The sequence below is a fragment of the Amblyraja radiata genome, chromosome 1 (genome assembly GCF_010909765.2).
Source record: "Amblyraja radiata isolate CabotCenter1 chromosome 1, sAmbRad1.1.pri, whole genome shotgun sequence".
NCBI lineage: Eukaryota > Metazoa > Chordata > Chondrichthyes > Rajiformes > Rajidae > Amblyraja > Amblyraja radiata.
Genome location: NC_045956.1, coordinates 73,799,221 through 73,814,984, shown reverse-complemented (window position 1 = coordinate 73,814,984; position 15,764 = coordinate 73,799,221). Strand labels below are relative to the sequence as shown.

Sequence of the window (15,764 nt, the reverse complement as noted above, 5' to 3'; positions counted from 1 at the left end):
CAGAAAGTTGGCGTGCAGGTACGGCAGGCAGTGAAGAAAGCTAATGGGATGCTGGCTTTCATAACAAGAGGATTTCAGTATAGGAGTAAAGAGGTTCTTCTGCAGTTGTATAGGGCTCAGGTGAGACCACATCTGGAGTATTGTGTCCAGTTTTGGTCTCCTAATTTGAGGAAGGACATCCTTGTGATTGAGGCAGTGCAGCGTAGGTTCACGAGATTGTTCCCTGGGATGGCGGGACTGTCATATGAGGAAAGATTGAAAAGACTAGGCTGGAGTTTAGAAGGATGAGGGGGATCTTATAGAAACATATAAAATTATAAAAGGACTGGACAAGCTAGATGCAGGAAAAATGGTCCCAATGTTGGGCGAGTCCAGAACCAGGGGCCACAGTCTTAGCATAAAGGGGAAGCCATTTAAGACTGAGGTGAGAAAAAACATTTTCACGCAGAGAGTTGTGAATTTGTGGAATTCCCTGCCACAGAGGACAGTGGAGGCCAAGTCACTGGATGGATTTAAGAGGGAGTTAGATAGAGCACTAGGGGCTAGTGGAATCAAGGGATATGGGGAGAAGAGGACGATCAGCCATGATTACAATGGCGGTGCTGGCTCGAAGGGCCGAATGGCCTCCTTCTATTTTCTATGTTTCTATACTTCAGACACACAATGCAGAAACAGGCACTTCAGCCCACCGAGTCAGCACCGGCCAGCGATCACCCATACACTAACCTACACACAATAGGGACAAATTTACAACTTACCAAAGCCAATTAACCTACAAACCTGTATGTCTTTGGAGTGTGGGATGAAGCCGGAGCACCTGGAAAAAACCCACGTGGTCATGGGAAGAATGTACAAACTCCATACAGACAGCACCAACAGTCAGGATCGAACTCGGGTCTCTGGTGCTGCAAGGCAGCAACTCTACTGTTGCGCCACTTGCTGCCCGCACTGGAACCAAGACAAATTTCCACCTCATTTCCTTTCTTTCAATTAAACTTCTTGCCCTTCTTCCTGCAGTGCACAGCAATGCTTAGCTAATTGTTCTTAAGTTTTCATGATTGCAAAACTAATATTTTGGGAATGTCTTACTGACACTATAATTTCAGCTCTTTATTTTCCAAATGCCTTGGTGCAGGAGTAAAATAATTAAAGGACATAATTTTCAGTAGAATTATCTAGTATCGGATGATCTCCATGCTGCTATTTTCCGGTGAGAGTGCTCCTTATTGCATTTAACTCCTCACCATGCAAGGTGCATTCTAGTTAAATATCAAAGGATTGGTGCTCTGTATTTACTCAAAATGGACCATTCTGGTCATTTTCATTGCAAACAATCGACCAGATATGTCCTGCAGGATCAGTACAAACATACGTGACTAAAGAGGCCCCAGATGAGTAATGATCGAATTGCAATGCCAAGTTGAGACGGCAAGAGTGTATGTGGGAAGATGTAAACAAACCATGGCAAACAGCCAGTAACTGCAAGAGGCATCAAGGGGATGTGGAGAGGCTTCTGCTATCTTGGAGGTCATCTGGTTATGATGATTAACTGACCGATGTAGTCTGTTAACCAATGTTTCTGCACAAGCGCATACATTAGCCACCAGTCTCACAACCGATCAGAACATATATCAAAGGCTGTTTTGTTGCTGCTTTGACCTGTTATCTAATCCTGTGCAATTAGTCTAAAGATCAATTTGAACTTCACAATGGGCATTATCCGGCACATAAATGCTTTTAGTAATTTATAATGATCTTAAGGGTTTTCAGTCAACCAAAAAGGAAAGCGCAGGAGAAGGCAGACAGAACAAGACAATGCAGGAATCAAAACGGTGAACAGTTTACGGAATTAACTTTGTAAAATTACCTCAGGGCATAAATGGGTGGGCTGGAAAATGGATTAAGAGGTGCAGAGGTGAGGAGGTGTTGAAAATGGAGTCTCATGAGTGAGTTTAGAGTGTTGAAACCTCAGAGAATCAGGAATGAGGCTTGTGGGGCAGGGCTTAGGACTGGAGATCTAGAGGAGCAAGACTGCACGACCAGGAGTGTGATGGAGGTGGTGATACTGGAGGTTTGTCCAATGGATTAACAGCATGAGGGTTCCTAATCCAGTGCACATTGTGTTGAGTCCATAATCTCATGAATGCCCAGTGACAGGCCATGTGACAGCCTGGACTAATTGCTCATACGTTGCCCCAAAAGGAGCCATGGGATTGGGGATTGTCGTCACCCCCTGCCTGATTAATGCAGAAAGCATGCTAGGTATGCAAGGTTGTATCACAACCAAAATTACCTGGCAAACTTCAAGAGTCACAATGCAACCCAGAAATTGAGACACAAGAGACTGCAGATGTTGGAAACTTGAGTCAACATTTCATTCCGAACTATCCGATTTTCAATCGCATATTACTGAAATGAAACACTAATAATCAATCACATTTCCAAGCAATGATGTGCTAAACAGGATGTGCTTTGCAGGAGTTAAACACTTGAAACCAGCAGGCTGTCACACCCAGCTGGGCTGCTTATTGAACTGTTTATTTGGCCTGACATCACACCATTCAGTCATCAACTACATGGCAAGCATAATCAAATGATTCACAACTGAAAACCAGGTAGATTCCAGTTTCTCAGTTGCAAACCTGCAGTAAAATACTGTTAATATTCTGGGTTGCCTTTTACAAACTGCAAAATATACTGTCTCTAATCTTTAGTTTATTTACAAACCTGATTTTCCGGAAATTTGTGTAATAAACCTGCACAAACATGGGGTGCATATTTAATTTCAAATCCCAGTATCTATTTCAAGGAATAACAAATTAGAAATGGCATTAATATTTCTAAAACTTCAATGTTTTTTTAAAAAATTGAGTCTTTTTACATCAATTGGCTACAAATTAAACTGGAGAGATGCAATTTCAACACAAGAATGAAAGATGGAAATCATTCTATTAGTTAACAGAAGAATGGTCTTTAACTCATGATTAAAATCACTGAATTTTTCAGAACCTATTTCCGTTCAGTATCTGATCCAAAAGTAGCCGAGTTTCATAGAATTTGAACTTTAGCTTTCAGTGCTGAACCAATTTTTATTTTATTTTTTTAATTTATATTTTAGCTTTAATGCATGCTCATATAATCGAATATCAGACATCAGATCCCCAGAGTTAAGGAACACGTGCAAATTCTATTTTATCCATTTACAATTGATCGTATGTAATGTGAACCAACATATGGAGTTGAACATCGACCGGTAGGTTCTGCAGTGCACACCTATCACATGCTGAACTACACTACCTTTGATCATGCTAGCAGTTGTGGACACCCAGCAATATTACCTTGCTATGCAATTATTTGCAAAACAGAAATGGAGTTCCAGAGCTATCTATCTCTAAACTGTGTAGGACAGACAACATTCTCAAGGTAAGTTCAGCATTTACAAATAAGCAATCAATAACACTGCAGAATCTACCATAAAATCTCCACTGTACCAACAACTTCTTTTTTTATCTGTCATCGCAGGCACGGAGTTCATCTGATATAACATCTCTTAACAAGCAAGCAACAGCTGCACAGCCACATAACACGCCTTACCTTGTCTGGTGATTTTCAGCCGTGGACTCAGCAGCATCTTTGTTTCTCAAACCCTATGGCTCAACGCTTGTTCTAACGTTATAGGCAAGGAGCATTATAAAGGTGTACTGTCAGCCTCTTCTACAGCTGGACTGATGAATAAAATATCAGGCATTCTGCTGAACAAACTACATGTATTATTTATAATATTCTGACATGTCCATAGCAGAACTTTAAGGTAAATTGAGTAAAAAGAAGACAGTGTCGGCTCAGCGTAGTGTTTTAATTTGATTCCACTGTCTCTGATTGAATTCTACAGGCAGGTGGAACATTCAAAGAGCAATTGGAACCTCGTTTAGATTTTAACTCCCTCCTGCCTGCTGCCAGGATTCTTGAGAGTGCATTTATCAGAATAACCCTACCATTTCAAATTCAAATCAAAGCAAAGGATTAAAATGAATCTGTATTTCTCAACCTACAAAACCATAATGATAAAGATGGAGATTTGAAAACGTGTACTTAAACAATTTAAAGCACTTCACAAAAATAAAAATAACCTACATTTCAGTAGACAAGCACCAGCAGATTGCAGGTGAGTTTCAGTGGAGGGTCCTGTGATCAGACTGATCTATTTTAGTCCATTTGCACGGGATTCAAACAGTTTACATTGTAAAAAATATGTTCTTTATGTCTTAAATGCCACCACTGCTCTTTGTGTGGTGGAGAGTGATCCCACGAAAACCATCCGAGTGTTCCCCAACCAGAAGCTTTGCATAAACCAGAAGGTCCGCATTCTTCTGAGGACCAGATCTCGGGCATTGAAATTTGGCGACGCGGGGTTATACAAGAAGTGACCTTACAGATATGACCTGATAAGGGCATCAAAAATACTAAAAGGGACTTTTACACTAAGCTGGTGGAGGTTCAGCAGCTGTGGCAGGGCTTGCATGACATCACTTCCCACAAGGTGAAATCAGGGGGCAACTCAAGTGACAGTGAAGCATCACTCCCAGACAAGATCAATGTGTTCTATACCCGCTTTGATAGCGAGTACACTGATGTGCCATCCCGAGGCCCCCATAGCCCCCAATCTCAGTCACAGAGGCTGACATCAGAAAATCCTTCAAGATGGTGATCTCTCGGAAAGCGTCTGGACCTGAAAGTATACCTGGTCGTGTTCTTAAAACATGTGCAGACCAAATGGCTGGAGTTTTTGCGGACATCTTCAATCTCTCATTACTGTGGTCTAAGAGGTTCCCACCTGCTTTAAGAGGGCATCAATAATACTGGTGCCCAAAATTGTAAGATGATGTGTGTCAACAATTATCGACTGGTGGCACTAACGTCCATGGTGATTAAGTGCTTTGAGAGGTTAGTTATGGCGCATATCAACCCCAACCTCAATAAGAACCCAGACCCACTACAATTTGCCTACTGCCACAACACGTCAACACAGGATGTGACCTCACTGGCTCTCCACTCTGCACTAGACCAGTTGGATGATAAAAACACATATGTCAGCCTGTTGATCATAGACTATAGCTCGGCATTCAACACCATCATCCCTCTAAGTTAGTTACTAAATTCATGGAACTGGGTTTCTGTGCATCCCTCTGCAACTAGATCCTCAACTTCTTCAGCAACAGACCACAATCCTTACAAATTGGCAGCAACCCTTCCTCCTCGAAAACCATCCAGAACCTTTACTTCCTGTAAAGATTGAGATTTGATATTGCAATGAAAATTCTCTTGAACTTCTACAGGTGTACAGTAGAGAGCATATTGACTGGTTGCATCACAACCTGGTTCAGCAAATCGAACGCCCAGGACGAAGAAGATTGCAAAAAGTGGTGAACATTGCCTAGTCCATCACAGGTACTGACCTCCCCACCATCAAAGGGATCTACAAGAGTCACTGCCTCAAAAAGGCAGCCACCATTAACAGAAACCCATATCACCCTGGCCACACTCTCATTCCACTTCTGCCATTGGGAAGAAGGTATGAAAAGGCCTTGTATAAAAATTGGGAAGAATGCCTGAAAATTGTAATGTCCAGTTTCAGGAGCAACTTCTTCCCGACAACCATGGCAACCACAACTACAATCTCCAAACAGGCTCTGAACACATAGACTTGGGGGCATTGTTTTTGACTTTGCACTATTATTGCTTGTTTATTTGTCTGTTTCTTTAAAATATATATCTGAACTATTTTTGTTGTTTATGATTTTTACAGATTACTATGTTTACATATCTGTCGTGCTGCTACGTAGGAGAGGAGCAATAAGACACTCTCGACTCTTGACTCTCTTTCTTTGTTGAACAAGAGACAACGAGAGTGTCAAGACAGGAGACAAGAGTTTAATTGTCATATGTACTGACAACAGATCAATGAAATCCTTCTGAGTAAACATTTTTCTCATGGTATGATGGAGAGATTATGTTAACGAGCCTTGCTAATGTAACCTGTTGAAATCCACCATAAATGACCACTTGTTATTGATTCTCTTGTTATTCAGGTCAGGTCGGGGGGAGTATCCCCTGCCACGGGTACCATGTAATCCCGTGCTACCTGCTCCATGGTCAGATAGTCGGCGACTAAACCATCTCCACCACCCAGTTTGCCAGGTGAGGAGGAGGCTGTGGACCGCCAGCAGGATCAAAAACAAGGCCTGTCAAAGGGCGGATGAGCACCTAGTGAGCCAACGTCCATCCACACTTCAGTAGAAGTTGCGATCACTGTCGTACATAGCATTGTTAGGAATGATGATAAAGCACACACACCAAAATCCTATACTTCCAGCGGTGGAAGTCCGCAGGAACTGGAGGACAGAGATGTGTGGTGCATCCGTCACCGTTCCCGTTGGAAACCAGCACCACTGCGTCGCTAATGTTTTCAACGATGATGAATTAAGTTATTGATTCTCTTTAAAACAAATGTTAAGGGGTCTGAGGGATGTGCTTGCCCCATTCAGTTTCTGATCTTCATTATGCTTTGCTATTTTACGCCAAAAAGCAATTTGCTTTCTTCCTTCCTAATCGCCAACCACTCCAGGCTCGGCTGGAGGGGGTACATGAGAAGAGGGATGACTATCCATGAGAGGGAAGGAGTTCACCTCACCCTCCTGTCCCTTTTGCCCTTCTCTGCGACACTTGATGTTGCTCCCCCTCACCTTGTGTCCGACTACTATTTTCACCCACGGATCCTACTGTACTATTTGCATCAGGCCATTGAATAAGCAAGCCCTTCCTGTTGTCATTCCTGAGAGGTGTCCAACAAAGCAGATCTTCACTCCTCAGGTGCAATTCTCAGTGGTTTCCAAAACAATTTCCTGCTAATAGTGTGTTGAATTCTTGACTGTGTCCCATCAAGTCCTATCTGTTTCAAAACTCTTTTCATCTCCAGCAGCATTTGTAAAAAGATTTCTACTAATAAGGAGTATTCTACTATTCCCTGTGGTGACTTGTTTGCTTGCAACCAGCTGGCTGTATTAGGAGAGGTCTTTGGATCAAGCACCAAATTGCTGCAATGGCCTCTTTAATGATCCACAGCAGGCAATTTAAGGCAGGTTCCTAATATTTACTTCAAATGAGACAGCACTTTGCAGTGAATGCAGGCTAGATCTTCATGTTCAGATCCCACATTGGCAAGCTGGGAAGCTACTAGCATCTAAATTATTGTCAAAAAATGTCCTTCTAATCTCCCCCTTGACTGCACCGATCAGCACTTGAAGGTGAACGGTAAACTCCAAACTACCAAACTATCGTTAAACAGAGACAATTGAAAGATAAGCATTAAAATAGGATGTGCTCTTTCTTATAAAATAATGTAATCCAAATGTTGGACTCAAAAGCAAAACTTATAGTGGACTAATTTTCAAAGATTAATTAACCAACACTTCAATATATCACTTCAACTCTGAAGCTTTATACATTGGAGGCATGTTTTCAACCCTAAGTTCTTTTCTTCAATGGGTATTTAAATTAATCAGTGTAGTTGGGCATCTTGGTTGCCATGGATGAGTTGGTCTGAAGGGCCTGTTTCCATGCTATATGACACTAACTAGATGCTATAAGATTGTGTGCTGATAACAATCCAAATTAATCCTTTGGTGCAAAAACTTGATATAAACAAACTAAAAGTAAAAGCTATTTGCAGCATTGCTAACAATGTTTTCCATAATGTAACTTTTTTCAATCAGCTCTAATCCATGTGTTTATCTGCACGTCTGCTCAGGTTACTGCACCCATTCGGCTGTATATTCGGCTTTGATCGAACAGCATGAATTTATCCTTCAGGAAATCACACCGACACAGATATGTGTCCAAGAAACATTTAAGTTGTTATTTTGTATTGACTTTGAAACAATGGGATAAATTGTCTTTTCTGTTCTCACATAAATATAGTACGATTTCTCCCTTCGGCTGAAAAGGAAAAACAATCAATTTCTTTAACCGACAGCTATATAACAAAACCACCAACGATATTGTGCATTTATGTGACATGGGGAAATGGCCTAAGGCATGCCACAGAGATGTGAACAAACTGCGGCAGTAGATAACATGTCAATGGGAGGTGGTCAACGAATAGAAATTGTACTGTAAACTGCTCATCGTGTTTGCCACCCTCACCTTACACTCAGTTTTGTCCCAAACCCCAAATTCCCTGCATTCTAAAGCAATCACAGGCCTGTACTTCACCAATCATCCTTCCACTGGCAATAATTGGCATGGATGCGGGCACATGTAGTTCCTAGGGCAACACATAAAGTGCTGCAGGAACTCAATGGGTCAGGCAGTATCTGTGAAGGAAATGGACAGATGATGTATTGGGTTGGCACCATTCTTCAGACTCCAAACTGTAGGGATCTTCTATTTGTGGGTGGAGTGCCCTATGTGTGTTATTCAATGTCAGGATGACAATCAGGAGAAGGTATGGCGTGGAAAAACGATGGTGCTATTGAAAGACAGCCACCAATTCTCATAGAAGAGGATAAACCTTGCTGCAGGACCTTACTGCAAGCTCTGGGCACAATTATCCTAACAGGCACAGGTAGGACTCCTGGTTCCCTTAGAAATCCAGTGTAGGGAAAAGCCAAAATCAAATTCCCGGTGGTATAAAATGAAAGATAATCTGCAAAACTGCATGCAATAGATATCATGTGGCTGAGGTGTTCTTGCTGCTTGCTAATGTCATGTGCTGCTGAGGATGTGTCAAAGATAGTGACTCCAGTGCTGGGAAGATCACCTTTGCAAATAGCTCTAATTTCAAGTCACGGAACCTTTGTGAACTGTGTGGGAAGGAACTGCAGACGCTGGTTTATACTGAAGACACAAAATGCAGGAGTAACTCTGCATCTCTGGGGAAAAGGAATAGGTGGCATTTCGGGTCAAGTCTAAAGACGGGTCTCGACCCGAAATGTTATCTATTCCTTTTCTCCAGATAGGCTGCCTGACCCGCTGAGTTACTCCAGTATTCTGTGTCTGTTCACCTTAGTGACCTGTTCTGTATGATGTTTTAAATGCTGCAGCCGCACACCCTTGAGGACGAAGGAGCGGTCCAATCCTGCAAGGAGCTGATGCACTCCAGACATATGCTGACCACCAAACTGCAATAAGCCAGGCTCCCCCGAGGAGCCGGTGTAATGAGCATGTCACAGCTATCCAGCCTCTTCTCTTTTTCCACCAAAACAGCTGTTAATTAAACAATCTAACTTTTTGTTCAAGGCTATTTAATTACATTTTGTGGGCTCATCGATCAACTTCTTAATCAGTTTTTCAACCCATGTATTTTTAACTTCTTCATCTGCCTAGTGTTTGTCCTTTTTCTTCAGGACTAACACGCTTGCAGCTTATGAAGACGTTTCATGTTTGGCGTCTGTGCTGCTGTTTATTTGACCTTGTCTCTGCTACACATCCCTAACAAAAATGTAGCTTTAATGCACTGAAGTGGTTCAAATGTATCTCTATGGAAAACACTTGCAGATAAATCTTCTAACCTTTCTCGTCAGCACAAATCCTTACAGTATCATCTGATTTGGACAGGTCCATACAGAAGCTACCCATTCACTGCATTCTACCAGGGATGTAATGCAAGCTGATTCTATTTTCTGTAATTGGTCCATATCTCTTTTAAGTGCAAAGTAAATGAGGCTCGCTTTACAGAGTTCAAGTACTGCTACCTTTAAATGGCATTTTCAATCTCAAATAAATCCAACTTCATTAAAAACACTGCTTGATAGTTCAGCTGCAGCCAATGTATAACATAAAATGCAACATTAATTCTGGACCAATACATTTACTTTATGTCAACCATTTCCTAGGTCCATGAAAATTACCCTTTATTAATAACTATAAGTCTGTGACGGGTTTTATTTAACGTTATCTGAGTTATTTACTTAACAGTGTCATTCTTTGACACTGGTGAAAGCGCACACCATCAGATTCATTAACAGTTTCTTCCCCTCTAGTTATCAGGCTTCTGAATGGTCCTTCCAAGAGCTAGGGCAGTGTCCCATTCACCTCTACCCAATTGCAGACATTATACTTTGTCTAAGGTACTGATGTGCTAAAATGCTGAGAGCTATATTCTGTACTCTGTACCCCGGTACACGTGATAATAATAAACCTAAACCTACACCCTTCGTGAGCATTTACTTGAAATGCTGGAAGACTATCTTGGGAAATAATTACCACTGAGAAATTAAACACGGTGGCATAAGCAACGTCATCCAAGATATTTTCCATAACATCTGAGCCTGAAGTTTCAAATTAATTTTTGGTACAGTTCACACCACACCTGCATGACCAGCACTCATGATCAGACGATTCTGTCTTCAGGCCAGTTTGAGTTTCAATGATCTTTGATGTTCAGAAAACATTACTCAACAAGCTGGTGCCACAGCCACTCACTCACCTCCCAACTTCTTCCCACCCTTCCCCCCTCCTCCATCCTGGGTTACTAATTTTGCTTTTTTGTTTAAGGGCAAGTCACACTAAATGGGGTCCTTTCAACACCAAGACAGTAATTGGTTTTGAAAGGTCTTGAGTTACTCTTTTATTGAACTGAACTGATTCAACTCCGACTCAAAAATACTTCTGTATATTATTCAAAATCCATTTTCAGTAACTTAACATTGGATTTATCGCGTGGGATCTTTAAACTCGGAGATAATGCACGGTGGGTCCCTCTCAGGTGGCCCATTCTCAGCCCAGGACATTCTTAGGTAGGTCATATTTGTACGAGTCTTTCTCAGCTTGTGTCACTCTCCGCTGAACCACGCACAGGTCAGCCATTTGTGGACGGAGAAGAATCACTTCATGCTCCATGGCCAATGACAGACTTCTCCCAGTTGCCTTTAATGACCACAGAGACTGTGAGACTTGCATAGAAAATCTTTTTCACTATTTCCAGTATGATTCCATCTCACACATGACAGAATATCATAATCTGACCCAAAATGTGTGTATTTATCATCAATTTTATTGGTTTCTCTGCCCCTCATGTTATGCATTAGAAAGCGTAAAGCAAAGTGCTCATTCTTTTATTTAACTTCTTAATATTTCTGGGTATGGAGACCATTGGTAAGACCAGCATTTATTGTCCATAAAGTCATGGCAAGCTGCCTTCTGGAACTACAACACACTCCCTGGTGAAAGACTGCCATAATGTTATTGGGCAGGGATTTACAAGATTTAGGTTCAGTGACGATCAAGGACTGACAATATATTTTTGATGAAGGATGGTCGAACAACATTCAGATATGTTGTTCCCATAGACCTGCTGTTCCTATCCCTCTTGATGGTGGAAGTGGTGGGTTTCAGAGTTGCTGTCAGGGTAACTTGGGCAAATAACTTCTGGGTAAGTAACATCTGCACAAATGACATCTGGGCAAATAACTGCAGTGCATCTCATGGACACTACTGCAACTGAGTGCTGGTGGTGAAGAGAAGGAATGTTTATCATGGTTGTTGGGTTCTAATTATTGAGCCAACTTTTTCCAGGATGGTGTTGAGTTTTTTGAGTGCTGTTGTGGATGTCCTCTTCCAGGCAAGTGGAGAATATTCCATCGTGAGCCTGACTTATGCCACGAACATGATGGAAAGATGAGTCACTATTCACAGAATACTTGCCATCCGACCTGCTTCCATGGCGACGGTATTTATGTGGAGACATAGAAGACTGCAGATGCTGGAATATTCAGCAAAAAATAAAGGGTCTGAAAGGGGAACCGACCCAACATGTTATATGCCCATTCCCCTCCACAGATGCTAAGTGAGTTCCTCCAGCAGTATTTATATGGCTGGATCATCTGCGTTTCTCGTCAATGTTAACCCTCAGCAAGTTCATGATGAAGTACTCAGTAAAGTTAATGCCATTGCATGTCAAAGATATGTGGTTAGACTATCTTGTTGGAGATGGTTATGGCTTGGCACTTAGTGACAGGAATATTACTCACTGCTTGTCAACCCATGCTTGAACCCATTCCGGAAGTGGTGGCGCTGCTGAACGGCTGCAGCTCGCCTGCAGTCCGTCTGTCTTTACTTTTTGTTGTTGTCCTTTTTGTCTTGTTTTAGTAAAACTTTGGTTATTAGGTTGTGTTATGTGTGGGGGGGGGGCTGAAACATGGTTTTCTGTCTCTCCCTTTGGGGGAATGCGACTCTTTCTGTCGTATCCCCCCTTCTCTGCCTCCGTCTGCGCTGAGGCCTAATGGCGGAGCTGGCGGCCTCCAACTGCGACCGACCTCGAGGCTCTGGAAGCAGAGCCAGCCAGGACTCACCAACGCGAGGCTGGCCGAATCCGGAGCTGTGGCGGCGTTCGGGCGCTCCAGTGAGGGCGGCGCGACTCGGGGCTGAGACGGCACTCCGGTGGGGGTGGCCCGACTCGGGGATGGGACGGCACTCCGGTGGCAGCGGCGCGACTCGGGGCTGGGACGGCACTCCGGTGGGGGTGGCGCGACTCGGGGCTGGGACGGCACTCTGGTGGGGGTGGCCCGACTCGGGGCTGAGACGGCACTCCGGTGGGGGTGGCCCGACTCGGGGCTGGGACGGCACTCCGGTGGCAGCGGCGCGACTCGGGGCTGAGATGGCACTGTGGTGGCAGCGGCGCGACTCGGGGCTGGGACGGCACTCTGGTGGCAGCGGCGAGACTCGGGGCTGGGACGGCACTCTGGTGGCAGCGGCGAGACTCGGGGCTGGGACGGCACTCTGGTGGCAGCGGCGCGACTCGGGGCTGGGACGGCACTCTGGTGGGGGTGGCCCGACTCGGGGCTGGGACGGTGCTCCGGTGGGGGTGGCCCGACTCGGGGCTGAGACGGTGCTCCGGAGGCTGAGACGGCGTTCCGTCGGCAGGCCAGTGGACGACATCGTCGGGAACTCGCAGGTCACAGGCTGGTGCCCGTTTCCGGAGCTCCCGCGGCAACAGCTGCGTCCGCTGGACTGGAGGGCGGCAGCTTCGACCACCCCGGACCGCGGAGCTTGAACCGGCCCGTTCGCGGAGCTCGGTCGAGCCGCGGGACTGACTACCATCGCCCGGTGGGGTAACAACATATCGCCTCAGCGCAGAGGGAGAATGAGGAGGGAAGAGACAGTAACTTTAAGACTTTTGCCTCCATCACAGTGAGGAGGTGCCTGGTGAACTCACTGTGGTGGATGTTAATTTGTGTTTATTGTGTGTTTTGTTGTTTATTATTATATGTATGGCTGCAGGCAACGACATTATAACGACAATGACAAATAAAGGATCTAATCTAATCTAATCTAATCTAATCTAATCTAATCTTGAATATTGTTTCGATTTTGCTATATGCAAGCATGGGTTGTTTCATTTTCTGAGGGTAGATACATAGATACATAGAAAATAGGTGCAGGAGTAGGCCATTCGGCCCTTCGAGCCTGCACCGCCATTCAATATGATCATGGCTGATCATCCAACTCAGTATCCCGTACCTGCCTTCTCTCCATACCCCCTGATCCCTTTAGCCACAAGGGCCACATCTAACTCCCTCTTAAATATAGCCAATGAACTGGCCTCAACTACCCTCTGTGGCAGAGAGTTCCAGAGATTCACCACTCTCTGTGAGAAAAAGTTTCTTCTCATCTCGGTCCTAAAGGATTTCCCCCTTATCCTTAAACTGTGACCCCTTGTCCTGGACTTCCCCAACATCGGGAACAATCTTCCTGCATCTAGCCTGTCCAACCCCATAAGAATTTTGTACGTTTCTATAAGATCCCCTCTCAATCTCCTAAATTCTAGCGAGTATAAGCCAAGTCTATCCAGTCTTTCTTCATATGAAATGGTAAATGGTAGGGATTTGAAGAATGTAGGTGAACAGAGGGATCTGGGAATAACTGTGCACAGTTCCCTGAAAGTGGAATCTCATGTAGATAGGGTGGTAAAGCAAGCTTTTGGTGTGCTGGCCTTTATAAATCAGAGCATTGAGTATAGAAGTTGGGATGTAATGTTAAAATTGTACAAGGCATTGGTGAGGCCAATTCTGGAGTATGGTGTACAATTTTGGTCGCCTAACTATAGGAAGGATGTCAACAAAATAGAGAGAGTACAGAGGAGATTTAGTAGAATGTTGCCTGGGTTTCAGCAACTAAGTTACAGAGAAAGGTTGAACAAGTTAGGGCTTTATTCTTTGGAGCGCAGAAGGTTAAGGGGGGACTTGATAGAGGTTTTTAAAATGATGAGAGGGATAGACAGAGTTGACGTGGAAAAGCTTTTCCCACTGAGAGTAGGGAAGATTCAAACAAGGGGACATGACTTGAGAATTAAGGGACTGAAGTTTACGGGTAACATGAGGGGGAACTTCTTTACTCAGAGAGTGGTAGCTGTGTGGAATGAGCTTCCAGTGAAGGTGGTGGAGGCAGGTTCGTTTTTATCATTTAAAAATAAATTGGATAGTTATATGGATGGGAAAGGAATGGAGGGTTATGGTCAAGGCGCAGGTATATGGGACTAGGGGAGATTATGTGTTCGGCACGGACTAGAAGGGTCGAGATGTCCTGTTTCCGTGCTGTAATTGTTATATGGTTATATGGTTATATGGGAAGTCCTCACATCCCAGGAATCAGTCTGGTGAACCTTCTCTGCACTCCCTCTATGGCTATAATGTCCTTCCTCAGATTTGGAGACCAAAACTGTACGCAATACTCCAGGTGTGGTCTCACCAAGACCCTGTACAACTGCAGTAGAACCTCCCTGCTCCTATACTCAAATCCTTTTGCTATGAAAGCTAACATACCATTCGCTTTCTTCACTGCCTGCTGCACCTGCATGCCTACTTTCAATGACTGGTGTACCATGACACCCAGGTCTCGCTGCATCTCCCCTTTTCCTAATGGGCCACCATTTAGATAATAGTCTGCTTTCCTGTTTTTGCCACAAAAGTGGATAACCTCACATTTATCCACATTATACTGCATCTGCCAAACATTTGCCCACTCACCCAGCCTATCCAAGTCACCTTGCAGTCTCCTAGCATCCTCCTCACAGCTAACACTGCCCCCCAGCTTAGTGTCATCTGCAAACTTGGAGATGTTGCCTTCAATTCCCTCATCCAGATCATTAATATAAATTGTAAATAGCTGGGGTCCCAGCACTGAGCCTTGCGGTACCCCACTAGTCACTGCCTGCCATTGTGAAAAGGACCCGTTTACTCCTACTCTTTGCTTCCTGTTTGCCAGACAGTTCTCTATCCACATCAATACTGAACCCCCAATACCGTGTGCTTTAAGTTTGTATACTAATCTCTTATGTGGGACCTTGTCGAAAGCCTTCTGAAAGTCCAGATACAACACATCCACTGGTTCTCCCCTATCCACTCTACTAGTTACATCCTCGAAAAATTCTATAAGATTCGTCAGACATGATTTACCTTTCGTAAATCCATGCTGACTTTGTCCAATGATTTCACCACTTTCCAAATGTGCTGCTATCCCATCTTTAATAACTGACTCTAGCAGTTTCCCCACTACCGATGTTAGACTAACTGGTCTGTAATTCCCCGTTTTCTCTCTCCCTCACTTCTTAAAAAGTGGGGTTGCGTTTGCTACCCTCCAATCCTCAGGAACGACTCCAGAATCTAAAGAGTTTTGAAAAATTATCACTAATGCATCCACTATTTCTGGAGCTACTTCCTTAAGTACTCTGGGATGCAGCCTATCTGGCCCTGGTGATTTATCGGCCT

General features: G+C 43.9%; 1 protein-coding gene across 3 annotated transcripts in view; it reads right to left on the bottom strand.

Annotated features, from left to right (window-relative positions):
* Positions 1 to 15,764, bottom strand: part of arhgap24 (Rho GTPase activating protein 24) — a 472,936-nt gene that overhangs the window by 432,062 nt on the left and 25,110 nt on the right. The window contains exon 1 of one of the 3 annotated variants that reach the window (XM_033024156.1): positions 3,595 to 3,735. The exons of the other annotated variants lie outside the window; for them this stretch is intronic. Within the exon in view, the coding sequence (XP_032880047.1) occupies positions 3,595 to 3,631 (37 nt within the window). The 5' untranslated portion in view covers positions 3,632 to 3,735. Of the gene's footprint in view, positions 1 to 3,594; positions 3,736 to 15,764 lie in introns of those variants that run through there. 3 annotated transcript variants of the gene reach the window in all.